This window comes from Mandrillus leucophaeus, unplaced genomic scaffold, assembly GCF_000951045.1.
Source record: "Mandrillus leucophaeus isolate KB7577 unplaced genomic scaffold, Mleu.le_1.0 Scaffold263, whole genome shotgun sequence".
Classification (NCBI taxonomy): domain Eukaryota; kingdom Metazoa; phylum Chordata; class Mammalia; order Primates; family Cercopithecidae; genus Mandrillus; species Mandrillus leucophaeus.
The window spans coordinates 10,859-22,604 of NW_012102732.1; the positions used below are offsets into that span (position 1 = coordinate 10,859).

At 38.3% G+C, this 11,746-nt stretch overlaps 1 protein-coding gene across 3 annotated transcripts in view; it reads right to left on the minus strand.

The window, feature by feature from the left end:
- Positions 1 to 772: 772 nt before the first annotated feature.
- The window catches only part of ATF7IP2 (activating transcription factor 7 interacting protein 2), a 112,135-nt gene continuing 101,161 nt past the window's right edge, over positions 773 to 11,746 (minus strand). For 2 of the 3 annotated variants that reach the window (XM_011984192.1, XM_011984193.1), the window contains 5 exons: positions 9,843 to 9,916; positions 8,500 to 8,555; positions 8,009 to 8,075; positions 3,424 to 3,509; positions 773 to 2,575 (listed from right to left, as the gene is read on the minus strand). In XM_011984192.1, the coding sequence (XP_011839582.1) occupies positions 2,162 to 2,575; positions 3,424 to 3,509; positions 8,009 to 8,075; positions 8,500 to 8,555; positions 9,843 to 9,916 (697 nt within the window). In that variant the 3' untranslated portion in view covers positions 773 to 2,161. The remainder of the gene's footprint in view (positions 2,576 to 3,423; positions 3,510 to 8,008; positions 8,076 to 8,499; positions 8,556 to 9,842; positions 9,917 to 11,746) is intronic. The other variant, XM_011984194.1, reaches the window with a different exon arrangement.

Consider the following 11,746-nt stretch of genomic DNA (forward strand, 5'->3'; position numbering starts at 1 on the left):
CAGGAAGCATTTCATAGGGTGGGGTCAGGGTGTGGGTTCTCTGTACTGTGTGTCTGTGTTATTGGCAGGACTTTTTCGTCCTTAGGCTGGCTAGCTCCTTCCTGGTGTCACTGATGTGTTAACAGTTGAGGATTTGCCTATAATCCAAGCACTTTAGGAGGCCGAGGCGGAAGGATCCCTTGAGCTCAAGACCAAGCTGGGCAATATAGTGAGACCTCAGCAATACTAAAATTCAAACAAATTAGCCATGCATGGTGGTGCACACCTGTAGTCTCAGCTACTTGAAAGGCTAAGGTGGGAGGATCACTTGAGCTCAAGAAGTCGAGGCTGCAGGGACGCTGATGGTGGTGCCACTGCACTCCGGCCTGGGTAACAGAGATCCTATCTCAAAAACAAATGAACAAACAGTTGATCTTGCCCCTGCCTCTCCAAAAGGCAAAACAGTAATGCTTTCTGAGGTACCACCTCTAAGATGTTTGCTGTCAGCCTTTCTCTCTCCTCCTTTGATCATAAAGGCTCATTTGCTAGAGACTTGAGCATCGTTCATCTTTCCAGATGGCCCAGTAGTTGCAGATGTAGGTTCACTTGGTGATGGGTACCAAAATCTTGTTTATGGGCTGCGTCTTTGGGCTTCACAGTGAGTGAATGTCTAGTCCATGACAATCCCAGGGTGAAATCTTCACCCAGGGTGGCTCTGAGCAGGAAATGGGAACCCACAGGGCAGTTCCTCTCATGAATCGGTAATTTTCTTAAAAATAAAGATATAGAAGACTGCAGAAAATAACAGCTTTATTACTGCAGATGTGAGAGCATTTACAAAATGCCAAGGAAAACCGTTCCCTGTTTTGAGCCTCTGGAGCCTGAACTTTCACCATGTACCAGGAAAGAATGCCCCTCTTTCGAACTTTCAAACAGTTGGGATTTTTTAAATTTTTTATCATCCCAGTTATTTTCTCAAGTTTGCCTCCATTGGGTCCTGTTCAGAGTTTCTTGGGCTGCTTGTACTAGTCACAGCTCCACTTCCTCTCAGGAAGAGGTGGGCACAAGACACATCTGAGCCCCTAGGAAATGATCAAAGGGTAGCATTTAGGAAATCAGCAAACTAAAGCCTCACATCTAAGGTGGACAAATCCGTTCTCAACTCAAACAGCAGGTTGGGTAATGCTTTCATGAGAGATACTATTATGTTTTTGTGTACACAGCACACATTTTATTATGTCTACGAACAGATTCAGGAAAGACCTCCAGGCTTTTTCCCCAAATGATTGACAGAGTGCAAAACAAAACAAAAAAGAGGAGGGGCATAAATGAATAGCCCACTTAGAAGCTGAATAGAATGGGAAGCCATTTCTTTTCATAAAGTCTTTTAGTTTTTGGCCAGGTGTGGTGGCTCATGCCTGTAATCCCAGCACTTTGGGAGGCCGAGGTGGGTGGATCCCCTGAGGTCAGGAGTTTGAAACCAGCCTGACCAACAAGGTGAAACCTCATCTCCACTAAAAATAAATTAGCTGGGCGTGGTGGCAAGCTACTGTAGTCCCAGCTACTCAGGAGGCTGATACCGGAGAATTGCTTGAACCTGGGAGATGGAGCTTGCAGTGAGCTGATATTGTGCCACTGTACTCCACCCTGGGCAATGGAACAAGATTCCATCTCAAAAAAAAAAAATTTAATTTTTATATTAATTTGTATTATGCAGTCCAACATGTCATCTTTTCATAAAATCTTGGTAGAGGTGCACTCCAGGGATGATCTGGCCCTCAGTCAAGGGCTGACTTTTCCTGTAGCTATGCTGACCATAGCAGGTCACTAAAAGCTGATTGTTAATGGAGGAAACAGTGGCTGCTTGTATCCTAGGTCTTCTGATAGAAGCAGCAGTTTCACAGTCACCAAAGGTACTGTTCACAACACACCTCAGCAACACGCGACCAAGATAGCATATGTTTTAGAACTTATCCATTGGAAGGACATATTTAATACAAACCAGAAATTCATCAAGTTACTGGCCACTTACAACATATAGAAGAGGACTGTCCCAATAGAAAGGGCTCACAATCTGAGCTGGCGTTTTACAACGGCAAATAGTATTACAGTAACATTGTAAACAAACAAACAAATATGAAAAAAAGAGTAGTATAATATGTAATTATTAAAGACCTCTCTTTTACGTAAGATTTTCAGAAAATCCAGGGACAGATTTTATGTCACAGAATGGTCCATATCGTCCAAAAATATCTTTTGACTGGACAGTAAAATAGTATCTGTTGGAAGCTAAAAACTGAGATAAAGTACAGGCCATGGGGAGTGGTAAAGCTTTAATTTCTCCAATCTTCTTCCAAATCAATTTATTATTAGAGTTCTCATGACACAGGAAGAGGTGGTAGCTTTCTACAGGAGCGCACTTGGGATTGATTTTGGTTATATTCCAAGTCAGGGCAATGCCATTTGGTCTGAAAACCCGTTTCACTTTGAGCTCAGGCTTCTGGGGAGGAAGTGTGTCTCGGGTTTTGTCTACTAATTCAGGTAGTGGTGCTGGTGGTTCTGGGAGAGGTGGCAGGTGCTCAAAGGACTCAGGAACCTAAAAACACAATTGTAAGAAAGTATAGCTTTTAAAGTGGTCAATTGCAGTTGTAGAAATATATACTTCCCATTCTTCAATCCATTTATCAAAATAATAAAAGTGTATTTCAATAATATGTGAGGCTAGATCCAGTCCTTTAAGCATAATCCTCTTTTGGATTTAAGATTTCTACACCCTGGAATGTCAATAATCCAGAATGGGTTAGGTTCTAGACATGTGGGATAAATATTCCATCTCATTTCCAAATTGTATTCTCAAACACTGTACTAATTTACATGAAAAGTGTCAGCGTGGCTGGGTGCGTTGCCTCACCTGAGGTCAGGAGTTTGAGACCAGCCTGGCCAACATCGCGAAACCCCGTCTCTACTAAAAATACAAAAATTAGCTGGGTGTGGTAGTGCACGCCTGTAATCCCAGCTACTTGGGAGGCTGAGGCAGGGGACTCACTTGAACCCAGGAGGTAGATGTTGCAGTGAGCCATGATCACGCCACTGCACTATCGCCTGGGCGACAGGGCAAGATTCGGAATAGTCTGGGCAAGATGTGGTGTCAAAAAAAAGAAAAAAAGTGTCAGTGTATGAGAACACCCTTTTCCTCCCATCCTCATCAACAATGGCTATTGCTTCTTTGCCAATTTGTTCAATTTAAAAAAAGTATTTGTTTTAACTTCTGTAGCGTCTGTAAAACTCAATTGAATGATTTTAACTGTATAAATTAGATTAACAACAGCATATTAAATTGTTTTCTAAGCTGAAATGTGACCCAAATGTTTCTTCAAGAGTAAGATAGGTACTTCCCACTCAATTTGGAATAAATATCCCTTACAGAGCACTCTGAATCAGTACCTGGGCTGCATTTTGTGCCAATGGGGTTGTTTCTTTTGAGTTTGAAACAGCTTTCGAATGTGACTCCAGGGGGGATACTGGACTTTCTGTGAACAACACAAGGTTTAAGAAGTAAATTTTATCTGCAAGAATCAATTCCATAGCCTTTAAGATATAGTTTACATCTTTGGTGATAATTAAATGTGAATTAAAATTATAAAACTGAATTATGAAGATACACTTTTAGTTAAAGTTCAAGATACAGAGGTACCAAAAATAGAAAATTTTTAGGGTGACAAAAATTCCGCTTAAGGTAAACACTTTAGACACTGTGTAGCTGGGAACCAGATATGTTTACACATGAGACACAGACCTCTGATCAACGATCTTAGAGGCAAATTTTCTCGTTAGGCCAACAAAGATGTTCAAACACAGAGCCATTTATAATCTATACCCAAGTTTTAGGAATTCAAACTAAAAATCATGTGGGTTGGGATTAAAAAAAATCTCAACTAATGAGGTCTGTGCTCATCTGGAAGGAATTACATATAAAATGTGGAGTGGGGAAAAGAAGAGGGGGAGGAGGAGAAACGGAAAGGAAAATAGATGGTGAGAAGACGAAAGGAGGCGAATAGGAAAAATGTGGGTGGGTGGGAGGGAAAGAAGGTACAAGTAGGTAAAAGAATGGATTGAAAACAACTGGGGAGGCTGGGTATAGAGGCTCATGCCTATCATCCCAGCACTTTAGGACATAGATGACTTGAAGTCAGAAGTTCCAAATCAGCCTGGGCAACATGGTGAAATCTCATCTCTACTGAAAATACAAAATTAGCCGGGCATGGTGGTACATGCCCGTAGTCCCAGCTACTCGGGAGGCTGACACAGAAGAATTGCTTAAACCTGGGAGGCAGAGGTTGAAGTGAGCTGAGATCAAGCCACTGCATTCTAGCCTGGGTGACAGAGGACAGAGCGAGACTGTCTCAAAAAAAAAAAAAAAAGTATTTCCAGTTCTAAATCACTGAGACTGTCTTCCACAATGGTGGAACTAATTTACATTCCCACCAACAGTGTAAACGCATTCCTATTTCTCCATATCCTCACCAGCATCTGTTGTTTTTTGACTTTAATAATCGCCATTCTGACAGGCATGAGATGGTATCTCACTGTGGTTTTGATCTGCATTTCTCTGACGATCAGTGATGTTGAGCTTTTTTTCATGTTTGTTGGCCAAATGTACGTCTTCTTTTGAGAAATGTCTGTTCGTGTCCTTTGCCCACTCTTTTTTTTTTTTTGAGATGGAGTCTCACTCTGTCGCCCAGGCTGGAGTGCAGTGGCCGGATCTCAGCTCACTGCAAGCTCCGCCTCCCAGGTTTATGCCATTCTCCTGCCTCAGCCTCCCGAGTAGCTGGGACTACAGGCACCCGCCACCTCGCCAGGCTAGTTTTTTGTATTTTTTTAGTAAAGACAGGGTTTCACCATGTTAGCCAGGATGGTCTCCATCTCCTGACCTCGTGATCCGCCCGTCTCGGCCTCCCAAAGTGCTGGGATTACAGGCTTGAGCCACCGCGCCCGGCCCTTTGCCCACTTTTTAATGGGGTTACTTTTCTTGTAAATTTCCTTAAGTTCCTTGTAGATTCTGGGTATTAGACCTTTGTCAGATAGACAGATTGCAAAAATTTTCTCCCACTCTGTAGGTTGTCTGTCTGCTGATGACAGTTTCTTCTGCGGTACAGAGGCTCTTTAATTAGATCCCATTTGTCAATATTTGCTTTTGTTGCAATTGCTTTTGATGATTTCATCATAAAATTGTCATTTGGCCTAGCAGTCTCATTACTGGGTATATATCCAAAGGAATATTAATCATTCTACTATAAAGATACATGCATGTATATGTTAATTGCAGCACTATTCACAATAGCAAAGACATGGAATCAACCCAAAAGCCCATCCATGATAGCCGAGATAAAGAAAATGTGGTACATATACACATGGAATACTATGCAGCCATAAAAAGAAATGAGATCCTATTCTTTGCAGGGACATGGATGGACATGGATGGAGCTAGAAGCCATTATCCTCAGCAAAGTAATCCAGGAACAGAAAACTAAATACCACATGTTCTCACTTGTAAGTGGAAGCTAAACAATGAGAACACATGGACATAGGGAGGGGAATAACACACACTGGGCCTGTTGGGGGAGGGTGGGGGGTGGAGAGAACATCAGGAAAAATAGTTAATGCATGCCAGGCTTAACACATAGGTGATGGGTTGATAGGTGCAGCAAACTACCATGGCACACATTTACCTATGTAACAAATCTGCACGTCCTGTACATGTACACCAGAACATAAAGTTAAAATACACACACACACACACACACACACACACACACACACAACTGGGGAGAGTAAATACAGGGATGGTTAAGAAAAGGGGGTTTATACTGGAAAGTATGAAAGCTGGGTAGCTAAAAATCCCAGAATTAAGCAGTAAAAACCATTTTAGATCCTTTATATCCTATGATATAACTAATACATTTTATGAATCCTCCAAATGAAATTTACTTGTATTTTTCTTTTGACAAAGATGAACAAGATTCTGTACTGTTGTTTCAGAGTTAGTCCCTTATTTACTGGTATTTTTACAAAAACCTTCCTAGAAGAATTAATGAGTTTATTATTTTAGAGAGTCTGTTCAGCTCTTTTGTACTAGCTTTAAGAGACAGATTTGTAAAATTATAATCTGTAGGTTAGGAACCTTTAAATTTTTAGCCAACAGCTGAATATTTAAAATATCCTAGCAAATATAATTTCTTGTAAATAATATTCCTTCTTTCAAGGCAGTAAGTCAATAGGCCCTTAGCAAATTAAAACAGACTGCAATATAAGCTCAACTTTATGATAATAAGAGACGAGACAGGACTTTCATTCCAACCCCATTAATGTTTATTTCCTTTTTAAAGTACATCTCTTGTAATCACAGTTGAGACTTGTATTGTTCTCCAGTCTAACAATGCTTTTCAATGGAGTGTTTGGACCACTTATATTTATTATCAGTGTGGTCAGGTTTAAATTGATTCTTTTGCCTTTTGTTCTCTATTAGTCTTGTTTGTTCTTTCTCTGCTGTTTTTTTCTCTTATTTTTTATTTTTTTCTGGCTTCTTAGATTGGGTATTTTAAAAATTTCGTTTATCTCCACTACTGGTTTTTTAGCTTTACTTCTATGTAAAAGAAAAAACTGTTGCTCTAGACATTACCATATATATCTCCAGCTTCAAACAACATGACACCACTCCACTTTAGAGCCTTATAACAGCATACTTTCAATCCTGTGACTATCTTTTGTACTACTGTTTTCATCTACTGACTTCTATATACATTCTATAATAGTTTTATTCGTTTGTGTAGATCTGCTTTCTATCTGGTATCTTTTACTATCACTTGAAGAACTTCCTTTATTTCTGATAGCAAAGGTCTGCTGGCAACGCATTTTGTTGATCTGAAAAATTTTAATTTTGATTTATTCTTATTTTTGTAGAGATGGGGTTTCGTTATGTTGCCTAGGCTGGTCTCAAACTCCTGGCCTCAAGCCATCCTCCTGACCTCAAGCCATCCTCCTGACCTGACCTCCCAAAGTTGCTTTCATTTTTGAAAGATATTTTCTAGATAAACAATTACAGGTTGATAGTTATTTTCCTCCAGCCTTTTAATGAAGTCATTCAATTGTCTTTTGGCTTGTGTTGTTCTAGCCTAGAAACCTGTGAATTCTCTGTTCTTTCACCCACATTGTATCTTCACTTTTCTCCTTATCACTGGATTTCCGGAACTTGACTATGATATGTCTTGGTATGACTTCTTTTGCGTTTATCCTGGAGTTTATTAAACATCTTGGATATGTGGGTTTATACTTCTCATTAAATTTGAATGAGACCTTGTAAGTGATCCCCAGCCCCATGATTGTATTTCACTTCTTTTTCCTTAAATCTGTGAAAGACACTGTTGTCACTCTCCCTCTACATTTTCATGTTATACCCCAGTTTCTGTCTCTCCGTGCGTCCTCTCAGTAGCTATTGTTGTGGTTAGGGAAAAAAGTATGTACCACAGGAGAAAAGAAATTTGTAAAAGTCCCCAACATGCCAGATGTCTTTCAGTGGGTTTATGAATAAACAAATTATGATGCATCCACACCACGGGCTACTCTTGCCAATAAAGAGGACCACACTACTGATACACAACAATGTGGATGACCCTCAGAATTATGCTGAGTGGAAGAAGTCAATCTCAGAAGAACACATATTGCATTACCTAATTTATATAAATTTGTGAAATAACAGTTATAGTACAGAACAGATTGGTGTTTGCCAGGGATGGGGGCAGAAACAAGGTGTGAGTATAAAGGGGTAGCATGAAGGAGCCTTGTGGCTACAGGTTCTGTACTTTGACTGTGATGGCAGTTACATGAATCTGCACATGTGCTAAAACTGCATAGAGATATAAACATCTGCACACTAACATATTAAAACAAACTTCATAAGTAAACCCAGTGCATTGTGAGTTGTTACCCTTCCCTCCTTTTTACAAAAGAAAGATCTAAAAAATCATTTTACCTGTATTGCAGTTGGATAGGCCTTCTTTTGTCAAATCAATTATAAAATCAAGTTTCTTCTGTACAGCCTAAAAAAATTGTAAATAATAAAGCTTTGCCTCAATAGCTGAAAATGTTTTTAAAAACTTCAACATTTGGTAATTTTAAATGGTAATTTTAAATTACCATTCAGAAAAATTTGGTAATTTTAAATGGTAATTTCAAATTACCATTCAGAAACTAGAGATGGAACATCTCTAAGTCTCCTGTGGTTTAACTCTACTATTAAAAAGTTCTTGTAAAATACTATATGGTTTCTGAAAATAAGACTAAGGAGAACGTAAATGAATTTGGTAAATGAGTATCGTTATGAATTATGCTTATCATTAGCTGTCTGCTTTTCAATGTGTAAGCTGGACTAAAACTAAATCATCCAACATGTAGCAAACATTAAAGTTCCTAGAACTAACATGTTTAAATGAACAATATACAGAGTTAGTATTTCTTACTTACTGTAACTTCAGCATTAGGAGAACTGCTAGAATTTCCTGATGTAGTTTTTCTGGTATCTGAAAGAAATGAGACATTTGACAAATTAATTACACAATATTTATGAGCTTTGTGAAATATGAATGCTAAAACAAAATAATGGGGATGCTAATTAGCTGTTAATTATATAGTGATAAAAAGTAACTCAATTGCCTTTACCTATTCCAAAGACTGAATGAATTTTTTTTTAAAAATGTAACTTTGGGTCAAGCCATTTTTCTTTCTGTAACTTGGCAACTATATTAGTAACTCTTTCTTTGAAAATCCTTCTACCTAGAAATTTGCATGAGAAAATACAGTTGGAAATGCACGCACTTTTAATTCACAGTATCTTTAGACTACAACTGCCTGACATGGGTGAGAAGCGCCCTTCCTGGAACCAGTAGGAAGCCTAAGATAAATGATTAACATCCTTTGTAATTCTCTGATTCACAATCTTAACAGCCCAAACTGTGGGGACAAGTAAGTAGCTATAAGTGGAGGCAAAGCTTTAAAATTACGATGCAAATACTCTAACATACTAGAAAATGAAATGAAAATGGGGAATTTTGGATAAGAAATTATGAGCCAAACAAGATGGCTATTTTTGACAGAGAGAAAAATTTTTTTTTTGAGAAATGTTATCATTGGAAATGTAAGGTTAATTTTTTTTTTTGAGACGGAGTCTTGCTCTGTTGCCCAGGCTGGAGAGCAGTAGCATGATGCCTCCCAGGTTCAAGCAATTCTCCTGCCTCAGCCTCCCGAGTAGCTGGGATTACAGGTACATGCCACCACGCCTGGCTAATTTTTGTATTTTTAATACAGATGGGGTTTCACTTTGTTGGCCAGGCTGGTCTTGAACTCCTGACCTCAGGTGATCTGTCTGCCTCGGCCTCCCAAAATGCTGGGATTACAGGCATGAGCCACCACACCCAGACTGACAAGAAAAACTTTAAATCTTAAGTTGACTATAAGATAACTTAATAAATAAAAAATAAAAAGACAAAAAACAAACCATCACTACCATCAACAAAAGGCCAGGGCAAACGATTAATAATAAGTAGTTTTTCAACTTATAAAGTCATTAAACATATAAAAGAAACAAAAAGGCCATAAACTGATAAAACAGAAGGTTAAAATGAAATCTCAATTACATTAAGGAATCATTCATTTAGGTAATATTAACCATGATATAAGTTAGAACATTTGAGAGTACATTTAAATTTTTCATTTTATTAAAAGATATTATTCAATTTTTCACTTTTAAGCAAACATTGATTTAAGGCCTTCTAACTTGATAGATCATATTCTAATCAGCTATAAGATACCTGTTGGATTTGATGTAATTGGAGTTGTCAAATTAGGCCTTTCCACAGAAATCAACATAACATCATCATTGTTACTAAAATGATAAAAAGAAATTAAAAACAAAAACTAAACATGCATTATCAGGCTTAAACATGCAATTAGTGGTTAGGAGTCCTCTAACTTAACATTTCATAATGTTTTAATTGAACAATCGTGGGGGCAAATAGAAATGATAAAACCAAATACCCAAAAAAACTCCATTTATTACCAATTCAGTTATATGACCAAAGGTTCATCAAAATCCAGTAATTACATCCCTACCACGTTTTATGGGTCCTTCACAATGACTCAAAATACATATAAATATACAATGGACATAAATGTATAAAACATGCAAATTCATTTGAGCATATATACTTGCTTCTATAAAAATGAAACATCATTTAATGATGGAAATCTATTAAGACCCATAAAGACACCTGGACTCCTAAAGGTAGAAAACTATAACAAAGAAAATTATTTTAAAAAGAACTGCTCCTGTATCTCTCCAGTAGCAATACTGACCACAAATTTAATTGAGGCAATGATGATAAATGATGCTGATTATGGTTATAGAATATTTCAAGCCATTTTGACCCTGTTCTTTTATGAGTGACTTTTTTGGTTTTTTGAGATGGAGTTTTGCTCTTGTCCCCCAGGCTGAAGTGCAATGGCGCAATCTTGGGCTCACTGAAACCTCTGCCTCCTGGGTTCAAGTGACTCTCCTGCCTCAGCCTCTTGAGTAGCTGGGATTATAGGCATATGCCACCATGCCCGACTTTTATATTTTTAGTAGAGACAGGGTTTCACCATGTTGGTCAGGCTTCTCTTGAACTCCTGACCTCAGGTGATCCGCCCACCTTGGCCTCCCAAAGTGGTGGGATTACAGGCGTGAGCCACCGTGCCCAGTTCAATTATACCATTTTCTTGCAGACATCTTATATTTTTACTGTTTGTACTTAGGTGTATGATCCATTTTGAGTTAATTTTTGTTTATGGTATGAAATAAGAGCTGAGGTTCACTTTTCCCTCTATTCCAGCAACATTTGTTGAAAAGAACATCTTTTCCTGTTAAACTACGTTGGTACCTTTGTCGTAAACCAATGAACTGCATGTGTACTCTCTAGTGTGCCCATTGGTCAACATGCCTATCTCTATGCCAACAACACTGTCTTAATACTACAGCTTTATAGTTAAGTCTTGAACAAAGATAGTGTAGTCTTCTAACTTTATTCTTTCCCAACATTGTTTTCATCTTCTAGGTCTCTGCATTTTCAATGTATATAAAATATTTTATTTTAAGAGACAAACTCTTGCGCTGTATCCCAGGCTGGAGTGCAGTGGTGTAAATGTATCCTGCTGAAGCCTAGACCTCCTGGGCTCAAAGGATCCTCTCACCTCGGCCTCCTAAGTAGCTGGGAAGACAGCATGTGTCACCAGGCCTGGCTAACTTTAAACAAAAAAAATTTTTTTTAATGTTTTTTATGTTGGCCAGGCTGGTTTTGAACTCTTGACCTCAAGTGATCCTCCTGCCCTGGCCTCCCAAGGTTCTGGGATTATAGGTGTAAGCCATCACACCTGGCCTTAAGTTTTTAACTAGTTTGTTACTTTCTACAAAAATGGCTGAGGCATTGATAGATATACAGTTTGGGGTGAAGTAACATCTTAATGAATTCATGAAAGTTGCATATATATCTCACCACTTATTCAGGTCTCCTTTAATTTCTTCAGTAATACTTTGTAGTTTTAGGTTAGGTAGTTTTGGTTTATTCCTAAATATATTATGATCTCTGAAGTTATTGTAAATGGTATCCATTTTAAATTTAAAATTCCAATTGTTTCTTGCTTGTATGTGTGTATATATATAATTTCTAAACTATATATT